The sequence below is a fragment of the Pteronotus mesoamericanus genome, unplaced genomic scaffold (assembly GCF_021234165.1).
Source record: "Pteronotus mesoamericanus isolate MK-2021 breed Mesoamerican mustached bat unplaced genomic scaffold, CSHL_Meso_final contig_50, whole genome shotgun sequence".
NCBI classification, from domain to species: domain Eukaryota; kingdom Metazoa; phylum Chordata; class Mammalia; order Chiroptera; family Mormoopidae; genus Pteronotus; species Pteronotus mesoamericanus.
The window spans coordinates 31,629,278-31,647,363 of record NW_026555186.1 but is presented as its reverse complement, the minus strand read 5'-3'; the positions used below and the strand labels follow the sequence as shown (position 1 = coordinate 31,647,363).

Genomic DNA, 18,086 nt, shown 5'->3' with positions numbered 1-18,086 from the left:
TGCTCTTCTTGTTAAATGTTAAAACATAGCACAGTGTTTTCAGGAGGCAGCTGTAACAGGATGAGCTAGACAGGAACCCAACCCCAGAAGTGCAACCAACTGCAATGAAGAAATCAACATGTGATTAACCAAATAGTGTAAATAAGCAAAGGCTAAGCCTCCCTTTGGGGAGACAAAGCAGATAGAGCTTTGGATGTTAATTCCCTGTCTCCTCTACTTGCTCAAGTAAATAAAACTACCTAACCACAACCATGTCTAGTTCTTGAACACCTCAAGTAGCCAACTCAAGGGGTTTGGCAACAAAAAGGATTGGGGTAAAGTTCCTTCTAACAGAAATTCTTCTTCTTGGGGGAAGTGGCTGTAAGGAGAGCATATTTGCATAGGGAGAAAAACTACCGGCACGCTCTCCGCTGAGTGTAAGGGAATTAGTAGCGACCCTGTTTTTTAGTGAGGTAGGATGAGAAAAAGAAGTGCAAACTGAGTGCCTGGGCCGGGATGCGCTCTCGGGCTCATAGGGGAGGAGAGGCTGGAAAATAGATTAATCGAGGGACAGGAGCAAAGGGCTGTCACCAGATTCCCCAAAATGCCTCGGAAATCAGGGCAGAACAGCCTGGTGCACAGGGATCCAAGGAAGCTTGGACAGAGGGGACTTTCCCAAAAGCTGGTAAGCTTTCCTGGCAGATGTGGAAGGGAAAGAGATTAGACAGGGATCCCGTAGATATCCCTGCAGAACGAGGCAGAGCGCAGACCAGCACCCGACGGTCCCCACTGCGCCGGCTGAGTACAGGACACTCGAGAATCACTCCACTAGAGGCTCCAAGCTTTATTGGATTCGGCAACCCGCATTTTCGCCGGAGCCAGGGAACAGGGGCGCACAGCCAAGCCTGCGCAGGAGCCTGGGAGAGTCGGGCCGGCCCTTCACTGGGCGGCCTTCGAAGCCCGGTGCCGCACCGGGAAGTGATCGCAGCTCGCAGCTGCCTGACGCCAGCGGAAGTACTAGCTTAGGGCGAGCCTGCTCCGCCGCCTGGCGCCCAGGAAAGGGGCGTGCGCGGGGTGGGGCTGAGGGCGGGCACGAATGGAGGGCGGGGCGGGGCCTGGGGCGGCGGGGTGGGTTTGGCTAGGGTTGTTTTCGCCCCGGCTGTAGTACCTGGCGCTCAGCTGCGGCTGCCTGTAGTGGTGGTTGGAGCTGGTGCAGGGAGAGGCGCTCGAGGCGGTAGGGAGCAAGGCGAGTCGGAGGGGAGCTGGGAGCAAGCGAGCGCGCCAGTGGTCCTCGGCTGCCGCGATGTCAGCACAGTGCTGTGCGGGCCAGGTGAGCGAGGCTGGGTGCCACGCGGGGAGCGACGGATTGAGCGACGCGTCTGCGAGCCCAGGCACCGTGCGGGCTTCCCCGGGTGTGCTCTCCAGCTCCCCAGTCCAAAGTGGTGCGGGTGGGTGGGTCGCTTGGGGCAGATCCCGCGCGGTCTGCGTTACTGCCTCGGGCCTGAACGCAGCGCTGGGCAGTTGGGGAACTCCAATGCCGCAGGGGAGCGGGAAGGGACATGGGGAAGCCCGAGAGGCTACCCCGAGGTTTTCCCGTCCGGCCTTAAGGACTTCGCTGGGGCAGGGTGGGCAGGACTTGGGCGGAAGATCCCGATTACTCCTGGATCCTGTCATCTCCCAGGGCACGAATAGGTGGTGCTGAGCTCTGTAGCCCGTCAGGCTCTGCCCACCGAATGAACCCAGGAAGAGACGTGGGTTTAGGCAACATCTACTCTCCCGTGCCCTGAACAAAACTCGGGTCATGTGGCCCAAGCAGGTTGCGCTTGGCATCTTGCAAGGCTAGAGCATTGGCTCTGAATCTTCCGGAACGTGTCGAAGCCTGGCTTCCAAATTACAGTGCTCAGGTCTGGGCGTAGGGAAGACAGCCCTACTTCCTGCGTTTCCCGACCCAACACTGGCAGGGCAGAAACACGGCTGCCTGGGTAGTGAGGGAGCCTCCGTATCCCCGGTTTAAACAACTTGCCCGAACCTGTTTTGCAACCCTTGCCTGTTAAAACTCATGGTGTCTTAAAACATATACGTGCATTAGGAATAAGCGTCTCCTACCGGTGAGTAGTGCATCAAGGCAGAATTAGGTTTTAACCCTTTAATGCTAGTTTCTCCTTCCTGCAAATTTAGGAAAAAAACGAGATACTGTAGGTAAAGCCTTCCAGACGTCCACCTCCCTCCTTCCTGTTATACTAATTATCAGCATGGTGTGTTCTCACAAATGAATCTAACAACGGGGGCATTCAGGATCGGAGGTGTTCTTGCTTCCTTATACATTCAGCCTTTGACACCCGAGGCCAGCTCCTAAATGATGTAGAGGTTAAATTGTTAGAGGCTCCTGAAACTTTAGGATTATACTGGCTGATAATCGACAGAGATAATCCGACCCTCTTGGAGTGGCTATTTGCAGTTATTGCTTCATGTTTGACGTCTCATACTGTACTTGGCATGCTTTCAGTCTGGCCTTTTCAGAGATGAGGAAATTGAGGTTTTTAACTTGAGGTGTAGTAACTTGCTTGGAGCAAGGCAAAAAGAGGGAGGATGCTTACCACATTTCCAGGGCTTTGGAGACCGATTTGGGCCCGGAAGAGCTATTTTCTGAATGTTCTAAATCTCACAGTTTCACAAATCTTTTATTGTTGTTGTTTTGAGATACTTTTTAATTTGATGCAGCACTTTTTATTAATAGTAATTACAATACAGATATTTCAGGGCATCTCCTCCAGTTCTTTGAAAGTCCCTTGAAGCTTTCTGTCACTCCAAATAACTAATTTAGGACTCTGAAATTATCACCAGTACTCAAGTGGGTCTTGTAAAAGAATTATTGGTATAGCTGATATTTTGGTAGAATTTAATGACTTGTTTCTAAAACGCCCCTCTTAGAACTTTGGAAAGAACCCAATCCTGGCCATTCGTCACAGAAAATTTAACTTCTGCTTTTTGGAACTGCTTGAGACATCATTGCAGTGGGTCTCAACGCAGTGAGTGGGTGATGACGCTATGACTTCACATGGAGGGGCTGTTAAGCTCGCATTAAAACAACTCAGAGACCAGCAGAAGCTCTCTAAGCCTTTTTTGTTTGCTTGAGCACCTATGAACTGCTCTTTACTCACAGCACTTCTGACATCGAATGTATGGGGTACCACCCCCAACCCCAGCCAACCAGTTATGCAACTTGGGACACCAACTGAATGTCCAGCTATTCAGTTCAATTCTAACACTAACCTCCTGGAGTTAGGAGTTAGTATTCCACAGCTGAAGGGCTTAGTGCCACAGGACTGGACCCTTCCACTCCCCTACTCCCATTTAGCCACCATTCACAAGTCCTGGTCCTCTCATATGGGGGATGAAGATCAACTATACTTTCTTTTATATCACAGTATGACAGCACCAACTATGTGCCAGGAGCTGGAGATACAGCAGTGAGCTAGGTGAACATCATCTGTGCCCCCAGGGGTCATTCCAGTTCCTGGGGGTTGGGAGGTGTGGGTACCAGAGATTCTGTTTTTGGCCCAAGCAGCTGCATAGGTGATGGTGCTGTTTATTGAGGTGAGGTAGGAGGCTGGTAGGAGAGAGGACACTTGGCAAGGAAAATCCTTAGTTTACTTTTGGCTTTGCTATATTTGAGATGTCTATTAAAAATTAAATATCCAAGTCACCAGTTGGCTATTTAACTTGGGAGAAGTTTGAGTTTGGACTTAGAAATTTTGGGGACTTTGAGGATTATCAGGAACAGTATATAACTCAGAAAAGAGCCTGGGCTTTGGACTCAGGTCTGGGTTTGATTTGGGAAGTTTGGACAATGAGGGCTGATGTGGCTGCACATAGTACTTACTCTCTGTTAACCTCAGTTTTTCCCAACTGTAGAATGGGTGTGATAATACTTCCTATGGTTATGAAGATCACATGTGATAGCAGAAATATCTAGTGCAGGGTTTGGCACAGAGTAAGGAACTCCCCACATCTTAGTGTGTCAGTGGCCATTAACCATCTGTACCTGGACAGTCTTGAGGTCATCTTATTTTACATTTTCATCTTATTTTATTTTGCACTCACTGCGATATACACTTAGGTTTTGATTAGGCTTTTGGCTGGTGGATGCTAATGGAAGCAGAACATAGAGGAGAGAGGTCAGTTAACACCTTGTGGGTACCCAGCACTGTGGGAGGCCTCTGGGAACTGGATGTTGAGCCAAGGCCTTCCTTGCTCTCTTAGAATATAGGGGTAATTAGGGGATGGAAGAGTGGGGGAAGCTAGCTACAAAAAAAAAAAAAAAAAATGACAGTACATACTGTCAGAGGAAATGAGAGGTATAATAAAGCTTGGCAGAGTGTACTCCAGGTAAATGTAAGCAGTAATGATAATAGAAACAATAGCTTAAGTTTATTTCATGCCTTCATTGTGCTGTCTGTGTTTATCTACATTATATCATTGTATCATCCTTTCTTCACTACAAAGCTATGGGGTGGGTAACGTTCTTTTCTTTTTCTTTTTTTAAATTGACTTTTTTTAAAAATTGCTTTTAGGGAGAAAGAGAGAAACATCCAATTTGTTGTTCCACTTAGTTAAGCATTCATTGGCTGATTCTTGTATGTGCCTTTGGGGATCGAAACTGCAACCTTAGTTTATTGGGATGAGGCTCTAACCAACCTAGCCAGGACTCTGGGTTGGGTAATATTCTGATTGGCCTCCTTTTGTAGGTGAGGCAACTGAAGTACAAGTAGGTAAATTAACTTGACTGATTTTTGGTGGTGGAGCCAAGCCTTGACCACTTGTCCACCTGACTTGAGTTGGGGTACTTGACTATTCTGATTATTATTTACAGTATGAGTAAATGATAATGCGTAAGAGTTGTTCATTGTTGCTTATAGTGGACCTAAGTCAGTTATTTTTTTAAAGATTTTTTAAAATCCTCATCTGAGAATATGCTTACTAATTTTAGAGAGAGGGAGGGAGGGAGTGGAGGGGGAGGAGGGAGAGAAACATCAATCCATTGCCTCCCCTACATGCCCTGACCAGGGATCAAACCCACAACCTAGGTATGTGCCATGACTAGGGATTGAACCCACAACCTTTGGGTATATAAGACCATGTTCCAACCAGCTGAACTGCCCAGCCAGGGCTGGACCTAAGTCAGTTTTGAATACATGTTATTAGGCTGTTCTGTTAGATATTGGTGGTTGCCAGTAGTTATGGGTGAATGAAGTTTAGCTTTTTCCTCATCACCTGCTCCAGGTTATAAAGAAAGCAAGTCTCAGGCCAAATTCTGCCACACATGCAAACATGATTGGCAGGAAGCAGCCTGACCTGAGACTTCATTAAGCTCCAGCTCTTTGCCCTTCTTGGTGCATGGACCCACAACTTGCATGTTCACCTGACGCAGTTTGGATCAACATTCTATTAGTTGGTAGAACCTGACTGAGACCGCCAAACCAGCAGGACTACATGGATGGATTGAGTCCATGGTGCCATTCTTGAAGTGAAGGCTCACCCTGCCCTTATAGCCAGTTCATGTAAGGGCAGGAATGCCCAGGCCAAGGTATTTCCAGCTGGATCATATTACTTGATCACCAAGATTATCCCCAGTGAAAGCCCACTTCTAATGTCTGTTATGTTAATTTACAAAGCTATGAATGCCACTTGGGACTATCCATTGTCAAAGATAAATAAAGCCAGGCATTAGTTAAAGCACTGAAAACAGATTTTACTCAGCAACCACTGATAGTAGGGGGAAAAGCCTTGCTTTATTTTGATCTACACGATGGTGACTGAGAGTTTTAAAGAGAGAACGAGGGAGTATGGAGGACAAGCTGTGGGGGCCCAACTAGCGTGAGGGAAGTGTGAAGTTGCAGAGGGTTGGTCAGTGGACATTTCATTAGGCCAGCTGCGTCTGCTAGCTGGCAAGTTAGGGTTCTCCCCTTCCACACAGACTGGGAGACAGGGCTCTTGATTACATTTCAAAGGAATGGCTTTTGGGTCCTGGAGAAAGACACTCCTGCTTTGTAGGAAATACATTTAGTACCTGTCAAAAAGATAGGGACGGATTCACAGTTGTAGGACCCTTTGGATAAATGCTCTAAGAAATGGAGGCCTATCTCATGTGTTGACTAGAACAGACAGTAAATTTCTTTTGACAATCCTGAATTTTTCCAGACAAGAACCCGAAGACAAAAAAGATGGCTGGGTTATCATCCCAAGAATGCAGCTTTGGGCTGCTAGAGGCCATGTGAAAATCTGGTCAAGTCTCTTTATGCAGGGGTTTGGGCAGAGTTGCTCTGTGCCAAGAATTCTTGCAGTTCAAATGGGTTAACAAAATCTGGGGTCATCAAAGTTAGAGGTACCTGAAGCCCATATGGGAGACGACTTTGAGTGTGGCCTCTGAGTTAATGTTAAATGTTAGCTGGAAAGGGTTTTCTCATTAGGGCAACCGACCACCTCTAGACTGTGGCCTAAAATAGACACGTGCACATGCCAGCGTACACACGGAGTCCGTAAGACTGCTTTAAAGATTAAAAATTATGCACCATGTAAAAACGATGATTTCCCTGAAATGTCTTTCCTTCTCAAAACCCAAATCTCTGGTTTTAAGGTCAACCTCAAGAAGCATTTCCTCAGTAGTGATCTTCCCTTGGCTTTGAAAGTTCTCCCAGAACTTGCACTTAGACCTGTCTGCACCGCCGAGTACTGGGTCATCTGAAGCACTGGAGTTGTTTCGTGGTTACTGCATTCATGTGTTTCCTCTCTCTTAGCCACAGTACATACTGGGGCCTCGTTGAAGCCCCTGTCAAGTGTATTTGTTTACAAAACTCCTTTTCCCTATAGATCCTTGTTTCTAGTGATGGGTAATATGAGGTCCTCATTGTATCATGTGTTGCTTCCATTCTTGGAAGGAGTCCAGGGTGGACACCACAAAAAGTTCACTCTTTCCATGAATGATGCTTTTTTGAACAATTGAGGGTATTTCTGAAGCACATGGGGGAAAAAAATCACACATCATCCAGAGAACCATATTTTGATATTTTATAACATAATCATATTTTTTTAAGTTTTTTTCTCAAAGATGAATATTTGTGTTATTGATTGATTTAGAGGGACAGAGAGAGAAGGACATCAATTTGTTGTTTATTTATGCATTCATTGGTGGCTTCTCATATGTGCCCTGGCTGGGAAATGAACCCACAACCTTAGTGTATAAGGACCACGCTCTAGCTAACTGAGCTCCCTAGCCAGGGCAATCGTATTACTATATAAGGTCCTACTCTGCAAAATTGGAATTATGTTGTAGGTGGTATATTTAATCCTACTCTTTTTGCTGAATTTTTATGTGGTGATCAAGGAAGTTTTTAACATGCACTAGCCAGTCCTTTGCACTCTTTAATGTTTTCTGGGATTACACTCAGGTAGTCCCTTTCTCTTTGACCATGACCAATTTCTCCACAGGTGTTAAATAAAGTCGAATGTGTGAAAGTCAGTTTATAGGTTTATGTGTTAGTAGGTTTGTGTTTTGTTTCCCAAAAGGCTAAAAGTAATGAAGAAAAATCCCTAATTTTATCTCCCTTTTAAAAAATTAAATGACTCTTTATAGCAGTTTTAGGTTTACAGAAAAATTGAGAACAGAAATACTACAGAGTTCCCATATACTTCCTGTCCCTGTCCCCTAACACACAGTTTCTCTTATTCTCTTGCTTCAGTGTGGTGTATTTGTTAAAATTGATAAAGCAATATTGACATATTTTTATTAACTCTATAAGGCCCATAATTTACATTAGGGGTACTCTTTTTAATTTTAATTTTTTTGGTCACAGTTGACATTCAGTATTATTTTTCATTAGTTCAGGTGTACAGCATAGTGGTTAGACATTTATGTAATTTATTTCAGCCCTTTTATAAAGATTGACAATATATTTCAACCATTTTCAAAATATTTTTTACCTTTAATCTTTTCTTTAAAAAAAAAGATTTATATATCTTTTAGAGAGAGGGGAGGGGAGAGAGAAAGAGAGGGAAAGAAACACTGATGTGTGAGAGACACATCACTTGGTTTCCTCTTGCATGCCCCCAACTGGGGACCTCCCCACAACCCACGCGTGTGCCCTGACTGGGAATCGCACTGGCCGCCCTTCAGTTTGCAGGACGATGCTCAACCCACTGGGCCACACCAGTCAGGGCTGATCTTTTTGTTTATGGTTACTTATACAGATAGCATCTGTCTAGATGGTGCTTGAATCACTGTTTTCCTTCAATAAGGTTCTCATCTCTGTTTCAGTTACATTAAGTTTGAGTTCTGTGCTTTGAAACACCAGTATTGGCACTTCTATTTTTCCATGCATTTCTATAAAACAGGCAAAATGCAGTAAAACGTGCACATAATTGCTTTCCCACACTTATGAAGGGGCTGATTCAGCTGGTGTTGTGCTGTTGAACTGGGGAGATAATGCAGAGTGGTTTGCAGATGTTTTTGCATAGTCAAGTTCAGGTTGTTGGAAAGGTGAATCTCTCCCTTACCTTGAACCAGTAGAGAGAGTAAAAGTTGCATTGTTAGGTAGAGGGTTTCCATGAAGGTTGCTCTTTCAGATTGTTTTCTTGGGCTGCTTGCTGTATAGCTGACCTGGGGAAGCTGACAAATAACTTTGGGCTACAGCCAGTCTGAGTGGGATGACTTTGCTGGGAGGGCCCAGTAGGGTCACCCTGTAGGGAGAGGAAGGCAGCCCCTGACTTATCTCTGCTGATGAGATAGAAGGCAACACCCTCTTCCCTGCTGTTTGCTTCCATTCATTTTCTGTGTAAATATCACCTGTAGATTTCCCACAGATACTGGATATCTAGGAGTGAGTGGATTGTGAGACCTGGAAGCGTTTCAGTTTCCCAGGTGTTTTCATGTAAATCCCATTTAGAAGCCTCAGATTGTGTAGAGCTGTAGTGATAGCATCGTCTACCTCTATTTCAGAGCAGTACATAGCCAATTCATCTATGATAATTTGGCGTTAAAAAGGAAGCCTTTATATAAGCAGAACTAACCATTGGATGCAATTCCATTTTATCCTTTGACTAAGCTATTTTCAGTATTTTAAATTGAAATTATAAATAAAGATCCTGTGTTCTCTTAGTGTCCTGAGCAGCATTGTTAGTAAATTTTTATTACATATTGCTGTTGTCAGTTATATTTAGGGTTGAGATTAGATGCTGAGAGCAGTATCGATCGAGTTACTAATCTAAACCACAGATTGTTCCTCGCAATCAGTTTTTCCAAGTGGTCCGGAGTAAACCTTTGTGACCCTAGTTAAAATGTATTTTAAAATGTTTCCAGAGGGGATATCTCCTTATCTTCTAGCTTGTGTATTAATGATATTTGAAAAAAATGTAGAACATATTCTAAGAATCAGTGTAGTTTATGTATAAAAAATTCAAATACTGGATTGGTTTGATTACATAAAACATCTGTTTGAATTTTAAAGGAAACAGGATTTTACTTTTGGTTTTTCTTATATAGTTTGCCATGTGAGATTAAAGTTGAGCTAATGTTTAAGGCAAGCAGCTGTTATGGAAAAACTTAGAGTAGGTTTTTATCACAGAATAAATTTTAAAACAATTTGTGGGTTTCAAGTAGGTTTACAGTATATAGTGATTAAACAGCCTCCCCTCCCCTTCCGTGCAAGCTGTGTAGTCAAAACAAAAGGAGGAAAAATACATACACAAATCTTATTAGTGCAAAGATAACCAGGAGAGATGGAAAATCAGACTTCTGTTTATCACTTTTTAATAAACTGGCCGACTTCACTTTGAAACAAATTCCACAAGGTTTTTATGGGATTTATTTTTCATTTTTCTGTTCTCATTGTATTTCAGTAATTTTATGGAGGGCTGAGTCTCCTAATGCTCTGATCCTTAGTGTCTGTGGTTCACCAAAATGGGGGAAGAATTCGGTCTTTTGTCCTTGACGTTCTGCTCATTGAACTCCTCCGGTAACGGTCTCAGAAACAGTGGCAGTGTTTTGTAACCATAGTAATGAAAATGTTTTCTGCAATGGCCTTCTCTAACTATGAATTTTCTTTGGTTTGGTAACACTGTTCATAAGGATCCTAAGACATTGTTGACTTACATCATTTGCTGTTTGGAAAAAATCGAACCACCTTTAAAGCGATAGGGCAATTGATAAATATTCATTGGGTACCTAGTATAATACAACCCAAAGGCAGTAACTAGGCTGACTTTGATGCTTGAGAGCAACTGGTGAATTGATGCTGGATTTCCTTAGTATAAGGTTTCTCCTGGGGCAGAACTTCTTGGCAGGCTCCATTGAAGTTTGTGTACCTCAGCTTTGAACCTTTTATGCCTGGGAAAGGGATGGAAGCAGAGTGTCTCCTGGGAGAGACATTCTCCTGGGAGTAAATGAGCCTACTCAGAGGAGCACGTGGAAAGCTGAGCTCCCAGGAATGGGCTCCAGGAGTCCCGTGCAGCCCTACACACACAGCTGTGTCCGGGTATATTCTGAACACCATTCTCTGGAAGAAGGTCCTTAACCATTTCTCAGCTTTTCAAAGAAACCTTATGACCACAGAAACAAACCTGGTATAAAAACAAAACAAACCCCAATATAAAATGAGAAGGGAGCAATGGAGACCATATGATATAGGCAGACAGTCCCCCTTGCAAAGAGAAAAAAAAACATTGAGGGAGGGTGCAGCTTGCCTGGAGAGAAAGAGCCTGGGGTGTGGGAGGTCGGGGAGAGCTGCTGGCTTTGTCGATGACCAAAGTTAGTAAGAGGGAGACTAAGAATTCTGGGGGGTTGAGTGGGGGTGGGGGTGGTTTGGCAGCCTTGGTTTCCAGGGAACAGAAGCTACAATGTTGTGGGTTGGAGGGTACTGGGGAGCTGAGAAAACTGAGGCCAGGGAGGGCAGGTTATTATCTTTTAAGACTGTGGCAATGGAGGGGAAGATCATTAACTAGCAGATGTAGGGTTTTTGTGGAACGTGGTTTGGGGTTGATTTTAGGGAGTGAGTTGAAAAGGTTGCCAAAGTGAAGGGGGAGCATGTTACAGCCTGAGCAAGTTTGGAGCTGGCCCTTGCTGGGTTTTGGAGAATGGGCTTGGACACTTCTATCTATCTATCTATCTATCTATCTATCTATCTATCTATCTATCTATCTATCTATCTATCATCTATCTATCTAGAGGGGAAGGGAGGGAGAAAGGGAGAGAGAGAAACATCAGTGTATGGTTGACTCTTGCACATCCCCTACCGGGGACCCAGCCTGCAAAATATTGAGTGTTGCTAATTGTCGGGACCCTAACAGCAAAGTCTAGGAAATGTGGTTTCACTTTCCAGATTCTTCGGTATTGGAAGACTCATAGAAGAAGGTGGGAATGGCGGCAGAGTGAGACAATCATCTATGTGGACCACAAGCTGTGAGAACTAGCATGAGAAACTCTATCCTCGTGAATACTGTACTTCGTCCACCGTGGTTTGGCCACAGGGGAGATGACAGCCTCAGAAGTAAGGCTAGAGTGTTGAGGGTTGACGTAGAGGCAGGAAGATGGAGACGTGCATCTCATACACTGATTTTCCTCCCTCTAGTCCCTTCACTCCGTAATCGTTTTTCCACACCACTAGAAGGCTGATCTTTTTGCTAGAGGATAGTTTCATCATGGCATCCTCTGCCTGATTTTTTTTAACCCCGATTGGGATTAATCTAATGGATTTTCTAAATGTAAGTCCTTTGTGGGAATCTGTTAGGTGTTTGTATCAAGATAACATATTCTAAATAACAATGTATGTGATACATGTCCCCTCAATCATACCTGATATTTGTAATCTGTGTTCTTTTTTTAAATTAACTGTAGCTAGGAGTTTATCAATTTTATTAATTTTGTGAAAGAAACAATTTTTAATTGTCAGTTTGTTTTCTACTCTTCATGTCCCTCTTTTTTACTTTCTTTGAGTTTAATCAGTCCTTTTATTGATTTTTTAAGGCAGAAGTTGAGACCATTATTTTAAATCTTTCTTTTTTAAATAAGTATTTAAAGCCATTTTTACATCCCACATATTTTGATATGTTGTGTTTTATTTAGTTCAAAATATTTTCTAATTTTCCTTGTGGGTTCTTTGACTTATGGCTTATTTAGAAGTGTGTTGTTATTTTCCAAAAATTTGAGGATTTTCCACAAGTATTTTTGCTCTTGATTTCTAATTTACTTTCGTGGTGATCAGGGAACATATTCTGTATAAATTCATTTCTTTAAAATCTATTTTTTAAAACAATTTTATTTATTTATTTTTAGAGAGAGGGTAAGGGAGGAAGAGAGGGAGAAAAATATTGATTGGTTGTCTTTTGAATGCCCCAAACTGGGGACCTGGCCTGCAGCCCAGGCATATGCCGTGACTTGGAATCAAACCCTGGCAACCTTTTGGTTTGTAGGCTGGCGCTCAATCCACTGAGCCACACAAGCTAGGGCTAAAAATCTATTGTTTTGTGGCCCCGAATATGATATTTCTTGGTGAGTATTCTGTGCCCTTGAATATAACATATATGAGCTCTCTCCATAAGGTATCCAGCCATGTACTATGCAAAACAGATTCATTTACTGAAGAAAATACAGGAACCATTGTAAATAGAACAATGATGCCTCAGTCCCCTTAAGTAGGTACCTGGGGACCTCACACAGTTCTCACAGCACTTCTTCCACTGTTCAAAACACTCTGCAAAATCCTTTGTTGGAATTGCCATCAGCTGCCTCATCATATTTTCCTGAATCCCATTGACAGTCTGAAAAGCCAGAAGTCACAGGGTGCCAGATCTGGGCTGTAGGGGAAATGAGTCACCTGGGTGATGTGATGTTTTGCCAAAAAACTCTGCACAAGACCTGATGCATGAGTGGGCGCATTGTTGTTATGAAGCTGCCACTCACCAGTTGCCTATAGCTGTGGCTGTTTACATCTTATTGCATCTCTCAACTGATGAAGAACTTTGAGGTAATACTCTTTATTAATTGTTTGGCCTGGAGGGGTGTACTCGTGATGGACAACACCTTCCAAATCAAAAAACACAGTTAACATGGTCTTGATCTTGCTGTGACTTTCCTCTACCTTCAGGTGTGGAGAACTGGGTGACTTCCAATTGGGCTGACTAGGCCTTCATTTCCAGACCATACTCATTGCCGTAGACCCACGGTTCATCTCCAGTTATGATTTTCTTGAGGAAATATGATTTATCGGTAGTGGTGTGAATCAAGTTATTAGCAACTGCAGCACGATGTTCCTTCTTCTCTGGTAGCAGAAACTGTAGAACGAATTTTGCCATGACATGTTTCATGCCAAGATATCCTGCATCAGAATCTCAGACACAGTTGTTTTTGGAATCCCCAGATCAGCTTCTAGTTCTCACACTGTCAGTTGCTGATCTTTATTGATTGCAGCCCATACATGTTCAGTATTCTCAGGTGTTCTGCTTGCTGCAGGCCTTCTGGAACATGGATCTCTTTCAACAGATTCTCCACCATCTTTGAAGCGTTTGTGCCATACTTTTATTTGTGCTAGTACAGTGAAGTCATCATTGTTCATGTCTACACGCGCATTCCATCCACTGTCCTTGGCTGTCAGTTTACATTGATGTTCTGTAAACCGTTCTTGTTATATTAACAATGGCTGGACTTTTCTGGACAGAGCTTGTATTCTATGATTATTGGGTATAATGTTCACGTTGGTTGCGGTATTGCTCAAATATTTATCTTTACTGATTTTTGTGGGGGTGATGGTATCTAATTTTATCAAGTACTGGGAGAAGGGTGTTAAATTTTCCAAATATGATTGTTTTTGTCTTTTTGTCCCATTAGCTCTATTAGTCAATTTTTGTTTACTGTATTTTGAAGCTCTATTAGGTATACATATTTAGGATTGTTATGTCTTATCTTTTTTATTAACTTTATTGAGGTGACATTGGTTACTAAAATTACTAAAATTATACAGCTGTCAGGTGTACAGTTCTTTAGTACATCATCTGTATATCAAATTGTATATTCACCACCCCAAGACAAGTCTGTTACGTCTTGTAATAAATTGTTACTCTTCTAAAATGATCCTTTTTGTCCCTGGTAATTTACTTTGTCTTCAGGTGTTTGTCTGATGACCTTACCACTTTTTTAACTTTCAATCCATCTGTGTCTTACATTTAAAAACGTATCCTTTATCAACAACAGGTAGTTAGACCTTGTTTTTTGATCCAGGCTGACAGTCTCTCCGTTTTAATTGGATGTTTAGGTCATTAACACTTAATGTAGTTATTCATGAATACACTTAAGGTTATATATATATTGTCAGTCATTTCCATTTCCCCTTCTGTTCTTTTTTATTTTTTGGGTGAGGCACTCACTGAATATTTTTCAGTATTCTATCTTCTCTATTGCCTTTTTATTTCCTAAAATGTCATAAGGATTATAGTATGCAGCATCTGAAAGAAGGGATAAGCATCAGAATTTCACTATTAGTGATGGAAGCCTATGATGAATTAAGTAACAGTACATGAAAACCAATTTTAAAAATGTTTTTTGCTTTATAAAAATAATTTATAGTTACAGAAAATTTGGATAATACAGAAAAATATAAAGAAAAAAACAAATATCATTTGTAATCCCAGAGAGGACAAACCCTATTCTGTTTTATTGCATTTCATTCATGTTAAAAGTAAATTAGACCATACTCTATGTACTGTTTTATGTCCTAACTTAATTTCATATAACATGAACAGTTTTACATATAAGAATTCTTAAAAGCAAACATTTTAGTGGCCATATTACATTTAATTGATCATATCAACATTCATTTCACTATTTTTCTTATTAGAAATCTAGTGTATTTCCTTTTTTAAAAATTATAAATAACTCTTATGTAATCTTTCTCTATGTACATGCCTCTTATTTTAGGCTAGAATCTTGGAAATAGTCCTGCTATATAACAGCATTAATACATGTCCTAAAAATTGAACTATGCAAAATCACACAATAAAACCAAAGGCATTATGGGAAACATGGGGTTGGAACACAGCTTTTCAAAACTTTGTCAGTGACTTTTTTTTTTTTTAAAGGAACCTAGTAAAAATAGTATTACGGTTTTGCATAAAAGATTGGCACCTGACCTTGAAAAAGGCCTGAAATTTGTTTGTGGAAGTGGGTGCTGGGAGAGTTGCAGCTTGTGAATTGTGAAGCAGTGAAAGGATGGTTATCTAAAATTGGATGGACACTTGTAACAGCAGGTGTACGTCAGTGTGACTCATACAGAATGCACGTGTTGAACTGAGGTTTATACATTCATATACTCCTATGCAGCTCAGTTCAGCTGGGCACAGTTTTCTGCCTTTACTTACTGTTTCTCACAGACAAAACTGCACATCCTGTTTTGCTTGAATTGTCCTCTAACATGGTAGGGAGAGGAAAAAGTTTTCATTGACTCTCTTAGGGTGTCTGGTTGGGTTTGAAAATTAAACTGACAAAGGCAGATCAACAAGACAAAAGCATACATATTTAATGTATGAGTTTTATGTGACTTGGGCACCATCATAAGGAAAGGAAGATCCAAAAGAAATGGTGAAACCTAGTTGCTTTTATATTAGGTTGAACAAAGAAGCAGTTGTGGAAAAGTGACTAAACTATGTGGGAAGATGAAAAAGGAATATAAGTACGTTAACAACGTCTGTTTGTATAGAATTCTCTCAATGTCAACTTTCTGTCCTTGATAATGTCTTTCTTTCTGGTACAGGGAGGGCTGCTTTCACGGCGGAGTTTTATCTCCTGCTTCCAGAAAGAAAAAGGGAGGTCAGAGTGCCCTTCTTGCCCCTGCTGTTTCTCAAGTGCCTTTAAGTCAAAATAATCAATATGCCAAAGTCACATATTTTGAGCTGAGGTGCTCTGAACTCCTTCAGTGTCAATCTTGTTGGAACAAATTTACGCTTATGTTTTCAGGGCAAGTCCTGTAGAGCAGAACCAGCTATAGAATGACTAGCTCAGAAGCCTTGGATGTTGCAGACCTCCTTCAGGGGGGCTGACCATCACGCACTCCTGTTAGCTGTGAAGGAGGCGCTGTTCCCCCCTCCTTTGGACCAGCTCCCAGGAAGTTGGTGCTAGGAATGGCTGGAAGGGTCTTCTGCCTATTCAGTTGTGCTCAGATTTCTTGTACCATAATAAGCGAACAACTCCAGAGACAGGAACTTCTTATCTTCAAAAGCAGCTCTAAGGTCTACTTAGACTTTCCTGCCCAGGTCTTGGAGAGGGATGCAGTAGTTTTGTGTGGTAGTTAGAAGAGGCAGGCAAGCCTCCTGGGTGGGGGCCGTGGCTTCTGGGCCTTCGAGGACCACAGTTGGGGTGACGCTGCTGCCCCTGGTTATGGGGATCGCTAGTGTCTACCCAAACCATAAACTGAACATTGAGATGTGCTGACAGAGGAAAATTGTGCCTCCAGGGTGAGAAAGGTCAGTTGGAAGCCCGAATCTTGGAACTGTTAGCACATCCAAATGGTCAGGCTGTTTGAAATGAAACCTTCTCAGGAAGTTCTTGGTTGGGAGCAAGCCAGGGAAAGTCTCACTGCTGACTGTGAGGTTTCTGACCGGAGTGATACCTCACTCCCAGTCCCTGGTTACCATTCTCAGATGGCTTATGCGAGAGTCTGAGGAGTCAGTCACACAGTGGTCTTCTGGAGCTAGAAGGATCCTCAGGGGAGCAGGATACCCACCTTCTGTTTATTATGGGGGAGGAGACAGGCCCACAGAGACGGCCTCTTCCAAGGCCATGCTTGATAACCACTAATCAGCCTCCAGCAGGGTTGCCACTCTGCTCCCCTGGCCTTTGCCATGTGCCCCAGTGCCCACTACGCTGTTGACTCTTGATAAATGTCAAGAGAGTGAATGGGTAGATAGTGCGCTTTTTTTTCTGAAGAAACCTGCTGTCTTTGCAGAGTACAATAAAGAGCTCATGGCTACAGATATTAAACCTCATCTTAAGGTTGAAATCTTTTTTTTTTTTTTACACTGTATTTTGCTGCGATAAAATCAATTTAAACCTTTTGTCTCCTTCTCATAGACTTCCAAGCAATTGTTTAAAATGTTTTTTCCAGAAAGTTTTACTCTGCCAGTGGATCATATGATTTAACAGAAAGCTGTTTCAAAGAATGTGCTTTCTTACCAAGTGAAGTAGTTTGTGAAAGTTGCCGGTTGCTGAGTAAGGGGTATTAGGCCTTTTAGAAAAAGCTGGTTAACCAATGAGCTGTTGTATGCAAATTGTTATGCCCAGCATTGGCTTCTGGCTGCAGGCTTCGGGAAGCATGAAGCAGTAAATTATTTCCTTATGATGCTGGGAGAGGAGGGATGAGGGTTGTCATGGGATTGCATTTTCTTGGAAACGAGGTTCAGTAGAACTGAGTCTGACTTTTTCCTGCTCTGGTGTGGCAGAAAGAAAGCAGGGCCTGGAGTGCTGGAGAAGGCTGATGCCTTCATTCCATTTGTCCCTCATTATGGGGAGCCTGAGGATATTCCCAGATTTTTAGGGAGACGCTCCCTCCTGTCTTGTACTCAGCATTGTCTTTCCAGGTGTTTGTAAGCCTTTGAGAGTAATGAAAATCAGTTAGTGTAAACAAAGCCCAGAGCTTCTGATCAAAAATTATCTATTCTGTGAGGCTGTTATTGGAAGAGAGAAAGAGAAAGCTGCAAGCCTGTTCAGCTGTGGCATTTGGCAGGAATGGGTCCCGGGGGTAGCGCTTGGTGTTTTGAGTGGGGCATCCCCTTCTCTTGAGGGGGTCCTGGAGAGCAGATACTTAGCATGCTTGATAATCCCCAGATGTCAGTAGCACTCACTGGGATTTGTACCAACACTGCCCGCACCTTTGTGACCAACCATCCACAAGGTTCCAGGGGAATGGGATACTGCAACCCAGATTAGAACCACTGAGTGCTGTGGGATTGCTAATGTTTTCATACAGTTTAGATCCTGCAAAATGGCCTGAACGTTACTTCTAGTAGTGCATAGCTGGAGAGATGAAAAAGGACACAAATAAGCAAGGTAGATGATTCTACTACAGCAC

At 42.7% G+C, this 18,086-nt stretch overlaps 1 protein-coding gene across 1 annotated transcript in view; it reads left to right on the top strand.

Moving 5' to 3' along the window:
- Positions 1-1,115: 1,115 nt before the first annotated feature.
- The window catches only part of SERINC5 (serine incorporator 5), an 88,022-nt gene continuing 71,051 nt past the window's right edge, over positions 1,116-18,086 (top strand). Inside the window, exon 1 of the mRNA XM_054578540.1 lies at positions 1,116-1,309. Coding sequence (XP_054434515.1) covers positions 1,283-1,309 — 27 coding nt within the window. The 5' untranslated portion in view covers positions 1,116-1,282. The remainder of the gene's footprint in view (positions 1,310-18,086) is intronic.